This window comes from Melanerpes formicivorus, unplaced genomic scaffold (genome assembly GCF_026170545.1).
Source record: "Melanerpes formicivorus ecotype bairdi unplaced genomic scaffold, bMelFor1.0.p_v2 SCAF_292, whole genome shotgun sequence".
Classification (NCBI taxonomy): domain Eukaryota; kingdom Metazoa; phylum Chordata; class Aves; order Piciformes; family Picidae; genus Melanerpes; species Melanerpes formicivorus.
In genome coordinates, this window is record NW_027142644.1 from 103,183 (window position 1) to 123,117 (window position 19,935).

General features: G+C 43.5%; 1 protein-coding gene across 5 annotated transcripts in view; it reads right to left on the reverse strand.

The window, feature by feature from the left end:
- Nucleotides 1-941: 941 nt before the first annotated feature.
- LNX2 (ligand of numb-protein X 2) overlaps nucleotides 942-19,935 on the reverse strand; it is a 69,238-nt gene continuing 50,244 nt past the window's right edge. For all 5 annotated transcript variants that reach the window (XM_068170196.1, XM_068170199.1, XM_068170200.1 and 2 more), the window contains exons 5-10: nucleotides 15,937-16,308; nucleotides 13,958-14,104; nucleotides 10,834-11,011; nucleotides 8,545-8,776; nucleotides 6,741-6,899; nucleotides 942-3,996 (exon numbers count right to left, since the gene is read on the reverse strand). In XM_068170196.1, the coding sequence (XP_068026297.1) occupies nucleotides 3,861-3,996; nucleotides 6,741-6,899; nucleotides 8,545-8,776; nucleotides 10,834-11,011; nucleotides 13,958-14,104; nucleotides 15,937-16,308 (1,224 nt within the window). In that variant the 3' untranslated portion in view covers nucleotides 942-3,860. The remainder of the gene's footprint in view (nucleotides 3,997-6,740; nucleotides 6,900-8,544; nucleotides 8,777-10,833; nucleotides 11,012-13,957; nucleotides 14,105-15,936; nucleotides 16,309-19,935) is intronic.

The window sequence follows — 19,935 nt, forward strand, 5'->3', positions numbered from 1 at the left end:
TTAATTCTTAATTCTTTTGTGATGTTGAATTTTCCCCTCAGTTGTTCCTAACTCTAAATGGGAAGTTCAGAGCAGCAAATTAAATATCTTCATATTTTGCTTCATTGGCTTGCTGTGAAGCAGAACAAACTGGTTTACATTCTTCACTGGAGATCCCTAGGGTTGTTTGCAGAAGGTATTCCTCCCACAAAGCTCCAGCTCACAGATGACTAGGTCCAACACCTCACACTACAGCTCTGTGCACCTTCAGCCTGCAACAATGAATGAATTCATCTGTCTGAAAACCAAAACTCCAATGGTCTGGCTCTTAACCTTCAAGAAGTGCAAGAGCTAATAACCTCCTGGCAGAGGCAGCTGGTTTCTTCTCTGTTTCTGTACAGAGGCATGGTTTTGTTATAAAGGAACTCACCTATTTCTAACCCAGTAACTATTGCAAGGAAGAAGAATCCAGGTTCTGGGCAACTTTACTGCAAATCATTAAGAAATTGCTTTTAGACTCATTCCAGCTTCACAGATGTCTAAACATAGAGCATACTTGCCCACAGGACATGGAGATGGGGATTGATCACCAGGAGGCTCGAGTTTCAGCTGTAAATCTGATGTTTCCAGCAAGACTGTCTCCTTGCATCAAATCTATGCCGTGAAAACATCCTCCAGCTGGTTGGTACCAGCTGGCACTGAGGGGGAAAGATGAAATGCTGCTTGTGGCAAAGTACCATAAGGCACAGAGCGCACCCCTACTTTAGAAACACTTCTCAGTGCTGGGATTACTGGTTAAACAGCTGGTATCTTACCCAGGCAGGATGAGCCTGCCCTGAGACACCTCTGGTACATTCACTGACTGTAATTTATGATAAACCACAGAAAAAATAAGCATCTTTAAACTAAGTCTTCATTGAGTTACCCATATCTTTTGCAAAGAGTGAGACAATACCGGGGAGTTATTACAATGAGTAGAATGAACTTTTATTTTCATCCATCCTTCATTAATACCATACAGTCAGAGAGCAATATCTGGGAAGAAAAAGAAAAAACAACAAAAAGAAAAGGTAATAATCTTGAAATAATTTAAACCAGAAGGCACAGAAAACCAAATCCAACTATGCAGCTACAAAAGAGAGGGGAAAGATTATTCAGGAAGGCAATTAATTCAGAAAGGTTTTATCGCTAGACGTTCTGATTGAAAGCTACAGCCCACAGAAACAAAACTGCACAGTTCAGGCTTTTGCTATGTATTTATATGAGAGGAAAAAAAGAATAAAGCTAAAAATCTGATTTTTGCAGGGATTTTGACTGAAAAGCCTGATTTTTAGAATAATTAAAAAAAAAAAACAAACCCAAACCAAAACCCCACAACATTAAATCTAGTACATATGCCAAAATCTTCCCTACAGTCTACACTAAGATGTACAGAGTACAGAATTAAGCAGGTTGGAAAAGACTTTTGAGATCATCAATTCCAACCTATCACCTAGCACCATCTAATCAACTAAACCATGGCACTAAGTGCCTCATCCAGTCTCTTCTTAAACACCTCCAGCGATGCTGACTCCACCACCTCCCTGGGCAGCCCATTCCAATGGCCAATCACTCTGTGAAGAACTTCTTCCTAACATCCAGCCTAAACCTCCCATGGTGTAGCTTGAGACTGTGTCTTCTTCTTCTGTCACAGGTTGTCTGGGAGAAGAGACCAGCCCCCACCTGGCTACAACCTCCCTTCATGTAGTTGTAGATGGCAACAAGGTCTCCCCTGAGTTTCCTCTTCTCCAGGCTAAGCAACCCCAGCTCCCTCAGCCTCTCCTCACAGGGCTGTGCTCCAAACCCCTCCCCAGCTTTGTTGTCCTCCTCTGGACATGTTCCAGCAACTCAACATCTTTCTTAAACTGAATGGCCCAGATCTGGACACAGTACTCAAGGTGTACTTTACAAACAAACCCAACAATAATTTTGCATTAGGAGCAAAGCATAAACAGCATCTGGGGACGGGAGGAAACTTGTTCTTAGCTCTGTTGGAGTATCAAATAAGTTTGGTGTTTGCCTCGGAAACACAAGTTCTCAGTACAGTAATATACTGCAGAGCACATTGAGGACACTGAGAGCATACATGACAGAGAAGAATAAAACCACTTCATTCATTCATGAGATTTTTTTGTTACAGTGTTGTTTTTTGGTGGTGGTTTTGTTTTGTTTTTTTTGCAAAAGAGTAACTTTATTCCTCTTGAAATCAAAGCTACTCAAGTTAATGACATGCGATAACGACGCCCCGATATTACACCCAGCCGAGCCTGAAAATAAAGGTCATGCTTCACAATGGAACTATGCTGTGATTCTCAAATACATTCTCTGGTAATTAATAATACAATACAGAGGTCATTCATCAAATCAGTTCAGGTTGGGAACCTGGCTTTTACAAATGAAGCTCTTTTCTCCTTATGTTTTGAAATACATAGAACACCGACACCACGCAGGGTTAGCTCCCGCTCAGCACATTCCTTGCTGCGCTCCACCCTGTCGCTGCTTCAACGCGTGGGTGCTTAGCTTGCAAATATCATGGAAAAAGCAAAGTCTAGGGGTTACAGGTTGGTTTGTAAAAATGCTAAGTACAATCCAAGATAAATACTGTTACTCTTACCGACAACTTAATAGCAGGTGCTTTCTAAAGGAAAAAAAATCAGAACAAAACATCAAAGTATCCTGAAATGCAAGAGAGAGCGTTTCAGCATTTGATACCAAGGCATTTGCACATTTGTCAGGAGGTGACAGAATAAAAGTGAACTTTGCAGCTTGCTTTGCAGTTGGACTTGAATTCAAAGAGCCTTCCTTCTAGCCTGCCCACCTCTAAACCACAATGCATGGTTTCTTAACAGCTCGCCCTTTTGATTTGTTTTGGTTTCTTTTTTTCTCCTGGAAATAATTCTCCCCCCATTTAGAAAGTACAAGTCAAAGTCCTGTTTCCACACATGCCTAAAGAGAGCTGACAACTACAATAGAAACGGTAAAAATGGTCTCTGTAAAAATGTTCATCAAAAGTCTCTGACATAGCAAAACATTCATTTGTAAAGTAAAAGTCTAACACTGCAAGCCATTCACTCAAAGGTGGCCTCGGGCACGGGGACTCTCGCCAGCGTTGCAACAGTTATTACTCCCATTTTTCTTGTCATTATAGGATACAAACTCTGTAATATATTAAAGTTTCCTAACAAAGAGTCCAATTATTGCACTTTATAAAAATTCCAGTAATATCAGGCTTTTATCCTACTGTTCTATGAACACTGATGCCCTGCTAGAAAACTTTGGGGTGGCGGGGTTGGGGGGGGTTATAATTTCTGATGGGTTATGTGAATCAGTTTGAAATACCGAGCCAAAAATGGAAGGCTTAAGAAATGAAGAGGAGTACCTTTGGGAAGAGATTTTTGATTACAGCAGCAGACAGATGTGTCACTGCAGTACTGACACACATTCTCCTTGCAGGGAAGAATGGGCACGTGGCTCTTACGTTTATATATGATGTATAACTTGAGCACATATAACAGAGAAACCCAAAGAACCACTAAGTTCTTCTGCTGACTCTACAAGCCTGACAGGGAAAGCTCAGTGACAGCCATATCAGAGTAGGAGTTTCTCTGTGAGCTCCTGTATATTTTCATTTGCATCAGCAATGGATACAGCAAACAGAAAGGGCTATTTCAGGATGGAAAGATATATAAAGGAAGTCTGAGAGGCCCATTTGAAAAAGGAAGAAATACAGCAGTTTTGGCCCTACTTATAACCAGCTGTATCAATATGGAAAGAAAGGATGGAGATTTTTGTGCCAGCTATCTAGAAAAAAGACACTGCTTGAACCAAAGTCATTCACACATTTATATGAGGCTTCCAGGCCAGCAAATGACAGTTAAAGTTACTTTGTTCCTCTGCTCCTTCAGCATAGGAACAAGTGCAGAATGGCTCATTCCAACCGTGGACAGTCCGTTTACAGCAACAATCATATCACCACACCTGAAAAACACAAAGAAGAAAATAACCCAGATGGTAACTCCTGCTCTGCAGTAACTAGTACACACCAACAAGCAGCATTTCATTGCTGGGGTGACTGGTTTGCATCAGGTTGGCAGTGTGGCTAAAAAAGCCGAAAGGATTAGATTTTAAGTCTGTTTCTGTAACTCATCTGGGCATTTCCCAGATCACTAAATTTCAACTCTAACACAAAGATAGTTCTGCAGTTAAGAGCTGACCTGCAGGGAAGCATGAAAAGAGTTGGAAAGATCTAATGGAGCCAAGAGAAGAAAATGGGACAGCATGTGCTTGCCAGAAGTCTTTGTGGTTGGTTGTGTGGACTGCAACACATTTACACCAAATGTGCCTTTACCACAGGAGGTGTAAGTAAAGCTACAGTTACCAACCACATTCCAACCAAGAACCTTGTTTTCAGTGGTTTATGATTTTGTCAAATTGAACTGTTTAGCTTGAAATCTCCCTCAACCAATGGCTCAACTGAGAATCTGTAGCATCTCTGTGGTTTTGAGGAACAGAAATCTGGGAAGGTGCTGTTTGATGGCCCATAGAAAATTGACTTCAAAGGGTTCAGTTTCAGTTTTTACAAGCTTAAAAGAAGCTTCAAAACCCCCCATCTAAGTTTTTCCTACGTTGAGCATGCTCTTCTCTGTGATTTGAGTTTGTTTGGCATACCCCAGAGCAGCTGAATATGTCTCTGGATATCAGACAGGACTTTTCCTGAAACTGATCCTCATAGCTATTGGAGGCATGAAAATGGATGGCAAACAGATGCTCTCTTGAGGTCTCCTGGTGCCCTCTGTTAAAGCAGAGAAAGCAAAAGTGGTGTGACTAACGCCAGTTGAATGTGCCTTCAATGGCACTTCTCTGCCAAAACCAAGGGACCCACCACCCAAAGGACGATGCTACAGTTCACTGGGCAGGGTCTCACTCATCCAGCCTTTCTGCTGAAGTTATTTCCCCTTCTATAAAATCACACCAGACAGATAATGTAGGCAGAAAACTGTCTTAGCTATTGAACTGTAAAGTAATTTGCTTGCTTCCTTCCTCTCTAACCAAACAACACAGATAATCTAAATGAAACAGAACAGCTTCAAAAAGCCCTGCCCTGGAATAGAGCATGGTGCAAGTTCTAAGGAGCTCTCCCTTGCTGATGGTCCCTTTTGGTACATTTGAACAGAGTGTACTCTATCACAATATCATACAAGAGCATCTTTTCCATTGCTTACAAGGGGGTCAGAGTGACCACAACCACTTTTCCTTCCTCTCAGGAATGATACTTGAACTTCCATTTGCGTGAATACTTCTAGTTATTAATTCACCGATGGGAAATTACATACTTTGGGTTGAACCGAATTCTTTCATTTAATCCAAACTGTCTCCCAGTTGTCCACAAAAATCTAATTGTGTGCTCAGCCAAGCTATTTTTTTCATTTATTTATCTAGCCATTGAACTGAAAAATCAATTACTGGCAAGGCTCTAGGCATAAGTACATTTTTGCTTAAGTTACTTTGTAAGTAAATCTACACGTAAAAAAACCGTAACATAAAGTTCCATGTTTGTCACTGCCACCTTCACATAAGATCAGGTTATGATCAAGAGAACCTTTAATAGGAACAGTTAAGTCCTGGGTCTGAACTAATTCTACCTAAAGCTAAGATGCATACACACATATTAGACCTCAGGGTTGCATCCTAACATTATGTGTAAGTAGAACCATACAATCTTTAAGGTCAGGAGGGTCCTCAGGATGTCTAGTCCTGCTTAAAGCAAGGTCATCTGTGAGATCTGACCAGGTTGCTCAGGGCTTTATATGGCCTGGTCTCAGAAACTTGCAAGGACAGAGACTGGGCAATCTGTGACACTGTCTGAGAGGTGCTCCTTATAACCTGTCTCAACCTCTTCTGCTCAGCTTGTGCCTGTTGCTCTCTTCCTCTTGTCCTGCAATACTGTGAAAAGCCTGGGCTCCGACTCTTCAGTAATCCCTTTGTAGGTACTGAAAGGGGCTGTTAGGTGCCTCTGAGGACACCTCTGCTCCCAGATGAGCAACCCCAGCTCCCCAAGCCTCTCCTTGTAGGGCAAGTGCTTCAGCTCCCCTCATCCTGAGGGCCTCAGCTGAACATGTCTCGTTTATCAGTGTTTTTCCTGCCATCTAATGGCTCTCAGAGCACTGACATAGGGAACTGGTTCCTTAATTGTCTTTCCAGAGGTACTGACATTTTCGCCTACTTTCTTTCCTTTCCATTAAAGCAGCAGCACCCATCATCAGTACCAGTGGCTTCTGAAAAGTATATGAAAGGATAAATTAGTTTTCCCCATTTTACATAGGTTCTAATTTTTTGGCTGTACCCTAGGGAGACACAAATGTTACAAACTAGCTGGTTCTGCACATAGTCATTTTGCAATGTCTCTTGGCCTAAAGAAGCCAGGAAGACAGAGACAGCCGGTGACATCAGCACAATAGCCAAGGAGGAGGGTGGCAGATGCAGAGGTGCCAGCACAAGCACCATCGCTGACAGACATCCTTTCTTCATCAGCAACACCCTGTACTACCCTGCACCACACTCAACAGGGAGGCAAAGCCCTACTGGTCTGCATGATTCCCTCAGCACGAGATGCTACAGCAAATTTCCTTAAGTAATCAGTTGCACCAACAGGTAACTATTTAAAAGTGATGATGATGATAATGATGATGATTAATATTATTACTACTATTATTTTAGCTTACTTTAATCTTCCATCAAAGTAGGCAGGAGTTCCAAGAACAATGGTTTTAATAAAGAAAGGCTGGTTCGTGTGGTTCTCCTCATAGCCGCCGACGATGCTGAAACCCCAGCTGCCTAAATTGCTCCGCCGCAGTACTACGTCATGGCAGCTATGTAGGCAGCTGTGGAATGAACAGGGAGAGAAAAAGCCATGTAGACCACACAGAGGTATTTTTATAGCAGGCACAACACCTGCTGTCACATCATTACCACTGTGCTAAGTGTGGAAGAGAAGGGAAGGGATGGTGATTAGACCTCCGTTCCCACAGCAATTTCGCAATATTTAAACCAATCACCGAAAGTGCCCACAATCCTGAGACAGAAAAGTGTTTTAGAAGAAATAATGTGCTGCTAAAATAATAATTTAAACAGTTAACTCTGTAAACTGACAGTAACAGAATGGCATTTGAGGGATTTCACAGGTAGCAAGAACATGGGTAGAAAATAGACACCTGACACGTTCAGCTTGAAAGTCAAACACACGAGAAGCTTCTCTTCCACCCCCAGCAGTTTAGGCATTTTCTACTTTAAGATCTAAAAGTCCATGCATCATCTTCACTACCTCTAAACTGATGCATCACCAGTAATAAAATTATGTATGATTAGCCATTTTATGACACAGAATGTAAATAATTCAGATCATGCTTCCCTAACTATATTGGTATATGTTATCTCCCCCAGTGAAATTTAATTACTGCCAAGGAAGTTGGCAGTAACTGTAAGTTCTGGGGGAAAAAAAACACCACAAAACACACAAAACCCCATAGAAATTAACTTTGGGGTAAAAAAAGATGCCAAGTTCTTTACCAATATACAATACTCCTTTAACAAATAACAGCACAATGCATTGCATAACTTCAGGAACCACACATGGGCCTTTCTAGTATGTATAGAAGCAATAAGCCACTTCTGAGGCATGGAAAGGAAGTATGATTACCAAAGCTGAGAGCTATTTACTGAGACTAGATGACTGAAAAGAAACCAATTGCTAAAGGACCTCAGAAAAAGTGGGAAATCTTTGGAGGGCCAGTTCTGTTATCTTCATCTGCATTCTGCTACCAATACAGCTTGTTCTTGTCGTGGTTTTATGTGTAAACTACCGACCTGAGAGTGGTAACTATCAAGAGGGAGAGGAATTAACCTGCATGCCCTGACTGAAGTTAATAACATTATTTGCTGTAGTGAGAACACTTCTTGATAGCAAGCAGTGCTGGAATGAGTTTATAGGTGTAGCCACAAGAGAGTGAAAAACAGGACCGTAAAAATGAAACACAGTGATGTCCAGCAGACTGCAGGTTAGTCAGGAGGAGGCAGCTAACTGCAAATCTTGATGAGTTTTTGTGTTTGGCAGAGACAGCAGTCTGCTCTTGAAAAAAAGCCATGGGGATCTGTAACTACAGGCTCACTTGTGCACAAGAGACCCATGTCAGAACAGGAAGTCTATAATTATGGTGTTTTTATTAACAATATCTCTGGTTTTGGATATTCTACAGAAAGTTACAAGGTGGCTAAACAAACAGAAAATATGCCTTGTGTTCATCCACGTGGGTAGTTACTATGGTTTGAGAGAAGGGAAACCCAGTTTCCTAAGGAAACACTGCTCCTGTTCACAGTCTGATTTGTAAGCACACTGCCAAACGAATATAACTGAGATGGTCAGGCAGAAAGACAGGCAGATGTGCTGCAACTAATAAGGTCTGTGCTTTATATCTCTCTTGGACTTATCTTCAAATAGGTAACTAACAACATTATCAATTAATTCTGTACCTTGGAAGTCCCAGCCACATGACCCATGATGGTGACCAGCTGGCATCATATTCATTTTCACTGACGGTACTCAATTGTTCTTCATTAGCCTGGGGCTGCTCTTCTACAATCTGGACTTCCAGGGCTTTCAGGGCAACTACTGAAGAGGCAGCACTAGCTTTCAGCATGGCCACCGCCTCGCTGTGACTTAGGTTAGTCAAATCGATGCCATTGATGTTCAGCAGCACATCACCTGTTGAAAGGTGCAACAGAGAACACGTCAGGCTGGGGGAGCTGCTCCTGCCAACGGCACCTCCCACGCTAGGGTTTCACTTAGTACTGCGTCTTTTGGAGCTGAGACAGCCTGGCATTGCAAATAGCTCCGAGTCTTTACACTGCTGGTTTGAAAAACTAACGTACTGCGCTACTAAGCTGGATCAGTATCATTTGTTTCCACATAACCAGTGCTGTGGCTTGTATAGCATTGTAATGTGGTGGGTTGAAATTTCCCCCCCAACATTAACTTTGCCAGACCAGACCCACTGGAAGCAAATGAAAGCTGTATTTACAAGCCAAAACTACGATTTACAATGGAATGCAATGAATATGTACAAAATATACAGGATTTACTATATTGACAGGCATTTACAATTACAAAACAGCACAAGAACCCCCCCAGTCAAAGAGCAGGTGAAGGTACCAGCTTCTCCTTCCCTGCCTCCCCCTGACCTCCCTGTACTAAAGGGAGAAGAGACAAAAGCAGAGAAGCTAATACCAAAACAATGCATACAATGATACCTTGAAAATTTGAGGCAGAAATTACCTAAGCCCCTCATAATCTCAGCTAGCTGCAACTGCTATTGCAGATGCCACTCCATAATTGTTTCCAGTAACAGATTTCAGGTCCACCCTAACTTTAAAAGGGAAGGAAGAATGATGGAAGGAACAATAGAGACATCACAAAATAACCAGCTCTTGTAGATTAAGTGAGGCTCCACAGGGTGTTTTAGGTCTTTTGCTTTTTCTAACTTGCTCCTCAGAACAAAACAGCATTCAAAACCTACTGCAAAGGCTGACACAACCCCCCCCCAGCACACTACAAATAAAGAGCGAGCAAGCATCTCCGCAAAGATAATCACTAAAAAAACCTGCCAGCATTTTATTTTACTTCAGAATAATTTATAAAAGCTTTAAGATGCAATTGAGAATGTTATTTACTGTCCAAGAAGTGACAGACTCCTCTTTCACACACTGTCTCGCTCACTGATGAAAGCCAGGAAAAACAAAGCGAACGTGTGAACACTTGGGCCACGTTTGGAATAAGACTGATTTTTTAAAAGCTTTTGCTTTCCAGGGAAAGCTACAGTTGAGGTGCAGCTTAACTTGAAATCCCATTTGTTTCTGCTGTGCTTACTTCATGTTACACAATGAAAGATCAATTGCAATTCTTCTATCAAGTGTGCGTCTCATAGTAGTACAGAAAAAGAAAGAATATCCGTTGGTATGTGGGTGCAAAACTCCCTCTCTCAGAAGCATATAAGAATGCTCCCACACTGTTCTTTTTAAATTTGCAATCTGTGAAGTTTTTCCCCTACATTTCTTTCCTAGGAATCTGTGAAATCTGTAATTCAGTAAACTCTGAGTCACAGAGATCCCATGGGCAGCCTTTGTTTCGCCTAAGACACAATTGGTTTTAATCACCAAATGCTTTGCTATCCATCAGGTAGGCCAGCCTCACCTACACTGAGTCTGACCTCCACCTCTCAGTTTCATTCTGCAAAGCCAAGGAACACTGATGGGTGCAAAGCCAAGCTGTCCCAGAGGATAAGGAGGCATTCAGGAGCTAGGGTCAAGCCTAATGTAGCTTCAGAGGTAAAGAGCATGAGTGACCTGTGACCTGTCATCAGAGCATCTCTGCTGTTCAGATATCACACTGAAGAGCAGAGATTTCTCAGAGAGAGATGGAGCCCAGCCCACCACATTAAACACAAAACCAGGATGTGTGCATAGCAGTAGAGGCAATTGCACCAGACCCTCAGCTCAGGGGATTACTGTCAGCTTTAAAGAATTCCACCAGGCATTTCCTGGTCTTAGCTGCTTCCCCTGCCATCACTCTCTAAACATCCTTTTCCTAGAAGAGATGGAGGTGCGATACTAAATACTCTGTTTCCATTACTGAAACATGAAGAAGCATCCATCAGGACTTCCCCACATTAGTGAAAAGTTTCCTGACACCACCTGACTTCAGAGCACGTACTCATCACACAACAATCAGAGGCCACCCGTGCCACCAGGAAAGCCAAGCCCCACCTCGTTTAATCCTGCCGTCTCTTGCCAAACACCCGTGAGGCTGCACACTTGTCACAAAGATGGGCAATTCGCCACTTTTGCTGCCTCTGCCTCCTGCCACTGTCATTCCCAGAGACTCATGTGGCTCTTTTTTCACAGTAATGTGCTTTTCTTGGCATGTAACACACTGGGAGAGATCCTGTTTGACAAGGATAAATAACATTGTTAAAAATTAAACCCACAACCAAAACAGAACACGACTAAATTGTGGGTGGAGGGAGTGGAGGGCTTAAGGTCATTTAGAGAATCACTGACAAAAATATTAGGAAGAGAAGTGGTTTAAAAATAAATGTATAAAAGCACAGCAGAGTTTTCTGGCAAGGTTCACTCTAATTCATTCTATGTGAAAGGAACACAGGAAGTTGGAATCAGGTTGGCGTGATTTACATGGGGATCCGGAGAAATTATTTATACAGAGATAGGGGAGATCAAGTCAGGATTGGGTTGGAGTGAGTCTTGTGTAACTTTGGAAGAGCAATGATTTGAGGATCATTAACACTAACAAATCATGGAATTAGACTGTACAATTCCCTACCAACACTTAGTCAATAATCAATAATTTGTTACAATCAAACACAGTGATTCAGTTAAAGATTCGACAAAGTCTCCACATTAAATCTCATACAGACACACGTACAGGTATAGAGGTTAACCTATGATTAAGATGTTTCTTATCTGCAGATTATATTTTGGTACTCACAGAATCACCAAGGTTGGATGAGACCTCAAAGATCATCAAGTCCAACCTGTCACCACAGACCTCAATAACCTTTGAGCATCCTGAGATCACGTTATAGTGAATTACTCACTATAATTCCTTCTTTGGTGGTGATCTTCCATTGTGAAAGACAGGTTGGTGGCTGCTGTGATCCCAGAGAGCTCCAAAGGGCCCCACTTAAGGATTGCTATTTATAGGGTCACAAGATGGTTGTCCAGTTTTGGGCTCCCCAGTTCAAGAGGGACAAGGATCTGCTGGAGAGAGTGCAATGGAGGGCTACCAGGATGATTAAGGGACTAGAGCACATGCCCTAGGGGCAGAGGCTGAGAGCCCTGGGGCTTTTCAGTCTGGAGAAGAGAAGACTTAGAGGGGATTTAATAAATGTTTATAAATATCCGAGGGCTGAGTGTCAAGAGGAAGGGGACAGGTTCTTCTCCGTTGCACTCTGTGATAGGACAAGGGGTAATGGATCTAAACTACAGCACAGGAGGTGCCACCTCAACATGAGGAGGAACTTCTTCACTGTGAGGGTCACGGAACACTGGAACAGGCTGCCCAGAGAGGTTGTGGAGTCTCCTTCTCTGGAGACTTTCAAGATCCCTCTGGATGTGTTCCTGTGCGACCTGTGCTAGATTCTATGGCCCTGCTCTGGCAGAGGAGTTGGACTTGATGATCTTTGGAGGTGCCTTCCAACGCCTAACATCCTATGATCCTATGACTTTGGTCAGTATTTTTCCACTGTGGCTGCAATTCTTGTCAGGTGATATTGACAACTTCCAGAGTGGGCTTCAGATATGGGCAGGAGGGATCTCCGGTATGTTTCAAAGGCAACAGGAGTTCCAGGTGTGGTTAGGGAGTGCCTGATCTCAACTCACTGTATTTACACCAGGATAAGAAGGTACCAAACTGTCTCAACTCACTGTCCCTGTAGGCAAGGTCAGAAAGTGCCTGACTGTCCCACCTCATTGCACATGCAATTGAGCCAAGGGCAATGTTGGGTCCACTGCCCTTGTAACTAAAGCAAGAATGATGTTGCTGGGTGTTGACGTTGTGAGGCGGCCTGGGGTGGGGTGGTCTTCCCCACCAAATCAATACACCCCAAAGCTATACTCTGGCACTTTAACAGAAAGGTTTTAAAAGGACTAAGGAGTGCAAATTTGCTTCAGATTTCCTCTGTCCTTTCTCTTGGAAAATGGCAGCACTGCATTCTTGGATTTCCAATGCGAGATGCTCCTTTTGACTCACTCTGCTCCTCATAGGTACATGTTGATCACATATATATGTATGTATCTATCTGTCTATATACATACCATAGCTTATAAAGCCAGCTCCTTCTTAAGGCTTTAGGACTAAGTGGCGAGTGCCATGCAATTATATAAACACTTTTTAAGCCACAAGATTTCTAAGCCAACTGTAGATTTATCAGAGAAGAGGGAAAGAGAAATGGTTTTAAAGATAGGGAAGGCCCACTTGTGGTTACACAGGACTTTGAAAGACTGTGTGGTATTAATATATGAGGGAAATCAGCTCAGCCAACAGATAAGCTTTGGAACTGTAGTATGAATGCAACCCAAATTGGCAGATGGAAAGTAGGTTCAAATCCTGTAATCCTTAGGATATACGGACAGAGCTCAAACGGTTGTGGCCAGTGGGGCAGAGTCTAGTTGGAGGCCCATGGCTAGTGTTGTTCCCCAGGGATCAGTATTGGGTTCCCCCCTGATCACCATCTTCATCAATGACCCAGACAAAGGGACAGAGTGTACCCTCAGCAAGGATGTTGATGGTACCAAACTGGGAGGAGTGTCTTGACACACCAGAAAGCTGTGCTGCCATTCAGTGTGACCTGGACAGGCTGGAGAGTTCTGTGGAGAGAAACCTGCTTAAATTTGCAAGGGCAAGTGCAGAATACTGCATTCAGGGAAGAATACCATGCTGATCTGCTGGAAAGCTGCTCTTCAACGTGCTCTTTATATGCTGGATGATGTGCACCACACCTTCTTTTCTTGCTGGTTGGAGCCAGCACAGTGGCTCTTGAATGCCAGCTCTCCCATGCAGCAGTAACACATGAACCACTGTCTTAGGTAAGTCTAACAACTATAGTTCTATGAGCTCAGAGAACTTGCTGCTTTCACTGCAGTCAGGAAAAAAAACACAAACCCAAACAACCAAAAAAACCCTGAAATGATGTTGCATATCTTTTGTTCCCACTCCAGACATAATGTAGGACTTGGGTACTTGGAAGATGTCTTTTAAAGAAAAAATATAAAAGAAGACAAAGGTAGCTGTAAAAGAAGACATAACCCCTGCTTCCAACACTTAGATCTTCACAAGACTAAATCTGTGTTTATACCTCCTGGAAACACCAACCTTATGTGAGTTGGGTCTGCTGTGAAACAGCTGCTGTGACTGGTGCTGGTGTGAGCTGCTGTTGTGAGTCCCTGTGTCTCGGATAATACTGACTGTCTGCGACTTCATAGGTCTAGAGATGATCAAATTCACTCTCTCCCCACTAGCCTGTTAAATACATAAAACAAAGTAAAGAAGTTGATAGGATATTGATTATTAGCAGAGATGGAGATAAAAACATGATGAAATATGAAACATAACAACAGAAAAACTTGTTTTCCATTTCCTGGGGGTGCCACAAACTGCTTAGACTTGCAAAGTCCCTTACTTGCTACTTGCAGTTCCCTCCAGAATGGAGATGATAGTAACACTCTAGTCCGTTTCCTCTGATGTTACATTTACATCAGCTGGAAATCCTTTGCCAAAAGGACTGCTTCTTACTTTGTGTTACAAAACTCCAAACATTGAAAATCACTCAATTCCACTTGCAGCCTCTGCGAACTTCTGCAGCGTGTAGCAATGTAACAAAGAAATGCCTGCATGACAGCTCCAGGGTCTGCAGATTTTGGTCAGAAGCTCTGAACACTTATGGGACTTCCCAGAGACTTCCAAGGAAGATGTTATCTATGAGCAGACCATCAAATTCTTTGGGGTTTGGGGAGTATTAGGAGACTCAGTTACCAGATGTCTAACTCAGACACAGCAGTTTTCACCAACGTCCCATCAGCAGGAAGCTGCAATGTGCTGCAGATGTTTCCTTACAGACTGGGAAAAAGGCATGGAGTAAAGGTTCTCTTGTGGGAACAGGAAAGGATCATATGTCAGAATGCATCAAGCTTTGGGTAGTATTTGTTTCCAGAACAGAGACAGACACTGAGAACAGCCCTCTCCTGAACACTCAGAAAATTGAGTTTTACTGCACAAGACTCAGGGAAGACTTGTAGTTTTTCTTCCCAGCTGCTACCTCTTGCCTCTACAGTCTGACAAATCCCCCTCCTGTTTTAACCCCAACTCCACAAACAGGAAAATCAATACAAAACAAAGCCCACTTTGGTAGAGTTTAACTGACAGATTAAAAATTCACACTACATATGTACATACATAAATATAATAATGATGCTCTTTTTCTGCTAAACAATGGGCGATGCAGTATGCTCCTTGCTCGCAAAAGCAGCCTTCTAAATTTCACACTGCATGCCAGGGAAGAGTAACGTACTTTTCACTTCTGAGGAGGTGAAGTTACCTGCCAGCTGCCAAAGCAGACCCTATTTTGCACTATTGTTTGCAGAGCACAAATCACAGAATCAGCCAGGTTGGAAGAAGCCTCCAAGATCAAGTCCAACCTTTCTAATCAACTAGACCATGGCACTAAGTGCCTCATCCAGTTTCTTCTTAAACACCTCTAGGGATGCTGACCCCACCACCTCCCTGGGCAGCCCATTCCAATGGGCAATCACTCTTTCTGTGAAGATCTTCCTCCTAAGATCAAGCCTAAACTTCCCCCTGCACAGCTTGAGCAAACTGTATCACTGCATGTGGGAAGAGGTTTTTGGATAGCTTTAGAAGACTACAGGGAAGATTTGCCTTTGCTCGAGTTAGAGAAAGCTATGTTTTGTCTTTGACTCTGAGAGTAATGTAAACACTTGTAACTGAAGGAGAGAAACTAGGCAGAATCTGATTGGATGTGTTAAAATATTGTTTTGTTATTTTGACCTATTGTATGCCTTAATTACATGTATGCCAGCAGAAAATGACCAATTGAGATGTGACACCTGTGCCTTCTGATAGGCTCTATAACTTGGCTGTATAATGGAATAAACTTCTTTGCCTGCTTACATCTGGTCCAGAAAGTATTGCACGAGGCAAATGCAACATCTATAAAACATCTAGACTTTTACAACTGCAGGCTTTCAGGCATTACACAAGCTGTTCTGTCCAGGAGAGGTTCTACCCCAGGCTTTGCCCAAGAGAAAAAGCCTCAAGTAGGGAATGCACCTTACCTGTATAACCTGAGCAGCGAGCTCAGGTGTCCCATGCTTCAAGTCATGTCCATTAATCGCAAGCACGCGGTCGTTGCTGCAGAGCCTGCCGTCTTGAGCGGCCAAGCCCCCTTCCAAAAGGTCGAGAATAAAAACTCCTGGCTCGTCCGTCCTGCGCACAAGCTTAATGCCCAGCTGCTCGCTGGAGTCGCGCTTGTGCAGCGTCACCTGGAAGCTGTCCTCCCGGGGACAGCCGGCGGCGTCCGCGTGGCTGTGCGTGCGGCTGCCGAACCGCCGCTCTCGCAGCACGGTGAGGTGCAGCACCGAGCAAGGCTGGGAGAGCACGGCTCGAGCGTGGTTGTGAGAGACGTTGCTTATGTCAAAGCTGTTCACCTGCAAAGGAACAGCAGAATCAGAATGACTCATAGAACGGTTCAGGTTGGAAGGGACCTTAAAGATCATCTAGTTCCAACCCCCCCCAGCCGTGGACAGGGACACCTTCCACTACACCAGGTTGCTCAAAAGGCCTCATCCAATCTGGCCTTGAACATAGAATCACAGATTCATAGAATTGTTCAGGTTAGAAGGGACCTCAAAGATCACCTATTTCCAACCCTCCTGCCATGGGCAGGGACACCTCACAGTAGATCAGGTTGCCAAGAGCCACATCCAGCCTGGCCTTAAAAACCTCCAGGGATGAGGCTTCCATCACCTCCCTGGGCAACTTGTTCCAGTATCTCACCACTCTCATGGTGAAGAACTTCTTCCTAACACCCAATCTGAATCTACCCATTTCTTCTTTTGTTCCATTCCTCCTAGTCCTATCACTACCTGACACCCTAAAAAGACCCTCCCCAGCCTTCTTGTAGGCCCCCTTAAGATACTGGAAGGCCACAATAAGGTCTCCTTGGAGTCTTCTCTTCTCCAGACTGAACAGCCCAAACTTCCTCAGTCTGTCCTCATAGGAGAGGTGCTCCAGCCCTCTGATCATCCTCGTGGCCCTTCTCTGATCCTTCTTGTAATAGGGGCTCCAGAACTGGATGCAGTACTCCAGGTGGGGTCTCACCAGAGCAGAGTAGAGGGGGAGAATCACCTCCCTCAACCTGCAGGATATGTTTCTATGATGTATTCTTGTGTTTAATTGTTCCTAACTACGGAAACAAAGTGCTTTCCAAACTCTGTTCAGAACTCACTGCAAAACCAGCCTTGGAGCAACCTACATATCTGACCCTGCCAGGCTTTCTCTCTTGTCCTTCCATCCTTTCCTGCAAACCCACTTTGGCCACTCAATATTCAAAATCTATTTTTAGCTTGGAAAAGGCCCTTAAGATCATCAGGTCCAACCATTAACCTACCACTGCCAAGTCTACCACTAAACCATGTGCCTTAGCACCAAGACCTTACATGTCTTTTAAATACCTCCATGGATGGTGACTCAACCACTTCCCTGGACAACCTGTTCCAGTGCCTGTAAACTGTTTTGGTGAATAAAGTTTTCCTAATATCTGATATAACCTCCCCTGGTGCAACTTTAGGCCTTTTACCATGTATGTGACATCTCTATAATGGAAAACATTCTGGCGTCATAGTTGAGGGGTTCTGCTCTCATGGTCTCCTACACTTGTCTTCCTTAGATCTTTATATTGTTTATTCTCCAGGACAAGAACTTTTCATGTGTTTTCAGGGTCAAGTCCCACATCACTTAAAAATAATAGCTATAGAGCCCCATATCCAAATCTCTGAAGTAAGTTTATGTCTAATGGTAAGTCAGAGTTTTAGACTTGTAATGTGTAACACTCAAAATTCAGTTGTAAATGGAAAGTAGATTAAATCTGGGGGCAGAGTGACTGGAAACAGCACAGAAGAAAAGGACCTGGGAGCACTGGTGGACGGCAACTGAATGTGGGCCAGCAGCATGCCCAGGTGGAAAAGACACCAGCATCCTGGCCTGCATCAGCAATAGCGTGGTCAGTAGGATCAGGGGAGTGATCCTAACCCTGTACAGGGCACTGGTGAGGTCATACCTTGAATAGTGGTTTTGGGCCCCTCACTCGAAGACAGACATTGAGGCACTGGAGCATGTCCAGAGAAGGACCACAAAGCTGGTGAAGAGTCTGGAGAATAGGTGTGATGAGGAGCAGCAAAGGGACCTGGAGTTGTTCAGGGAGTTCTGGAGAACTACCTGAAATGAGGTTGGACTGAGGTGGGGATTGGCCTCTTCTCCCACAGAACAAGTAACAAGACAAGAGGCTTCAAGTTGCCCCAGGGGAGGTTTTTAGGTTGGAGGACAAGGAACAATTTTATCCTCAAAGGGGTTTCAGAAACATGGAGATGTGGTGCTGAGGGCCTTGGTTTAGTGGTGACCTGGCAGTGCTGGGTTGCTGGTTGGACTTGATGATCTTAAAGGTGTCTTCCAGCTTAACAAGTCTGTGCTTCCCTCCCTACAACCAAAAATTCTTTGTTAATGTGTCTCACTGATATGAAGCTCAGTAATCTTGAGCCTTTTCTCGTGCTATAAAGTTAAGACAAAAACTGACAGTGCAATGAGATCTGGCAGAAAACAGGAGCACCACAAAACCCAGCACAAAAGCTGTATTTGCCTTATTCTGTGTGAAGGGGTTCAAAGCTAACACTAAAAATTCACCCTTAGCATGTATTATTGCTGCCTGATTGAGGAACCCCTGCTCCAGAATTTCAGCAGGTAGAAGCTAACACCGAGTGGAATATACTGACCTGGTTCCTGTGCAACCTAATTAAGTAGAAAGATAAACTTGCAGCTTCCCACCATCTAGCAGTAATATAAACACTTAAAAAGAAGAAGAAAAAAAATACACACACAAAAAAACCCCAAAACAACCCAACAACAAAACAAAGACAAAGGGAGAAAGGAAGGACCCAGAAGTCTATGCGCAATAGCCACCACATTTACATCATGCTTCTGACAGGTTGGTGCCAAACCATTTGGCTGTGGTGTTTTCAGCACAGCAAAGGGGTGAGTGGCTACAACAACCAATACCCTACCCCTGTGAGAGGCTTCCACTCCAGCAGTGAAGGTGGCCCTCCCTGAGCCACCTCCATCCTCCAGCCTGATGTTCACTACAAAGCCACTGCTCTTGGCAGCACCATGAGCTCAGGCACTGCATCACGGCCATGCCCTGGTCTGCTACTGCCCGAAGACAGGCTGTAACCTTGGGCAGAGGGAAGAAGAGGCGTAGCTAGGAGAAGTAACATTTAGAACTGCTACCAGCAAAACTCACTGGGGCCCATCCATCAGAGCCTTTAAATTGAATCTAGTTTTATTTTTAGCTGTTGCTAGCTAAAGTAAATACATAAAATATGGAAGCATTCAAAGGGCACAGAAGAATATATGCAATAAAATGCAATTCTTCTTTCTGCAAGGCAGTTCACAATTTCAGAAGAAAACAGCCTTAGCATTTCTTGGGGAAAGACATTCTCATTAGGACATGTTTTACATGAATTACAGTCACAGTCCAGCAGGAAAAAAAGGGACAATTTGTGGAGCACTTTGAAAATGTTCGTCACCTATCTACGCCTTGCAGACAACGTACACTTTTATGCTGCTGTTACAAAATGCTGTTCCCTCGGATCTTAAAAGGGTAATATTTCTTGTTTGACTGGGCAAGAAAATGCTGAGTTTCACCTCACAGTCCTTTCTGGCTTTCTTTTCACTCTTTACTGCTCATAAAAGCCTTTGAAGACATTTTTGGAAATGTCCAACTGAATGAAGCTTGCACGCTGAGCTGCATCTAACTGTGCTTAATTACAGCTGGCAGAGACCGAGTCTGCTCGTTTTAGTACAACAGCTCAGCACCTGCTCAGGTAAATTCAAAGCAATAAAGATGATATATCTTCCAGAGGGTTTGGCATTTGTGTCGTGAACCTCTTCCTCAGCACGACAGAAGGACTCTCATGGACATCCCCTTAGCATCTGACAGCCTCAGTGCCACACATTGATAGAGAAGACTCGCTGCTGCTTATAAATCCTATTTATAGTCAATG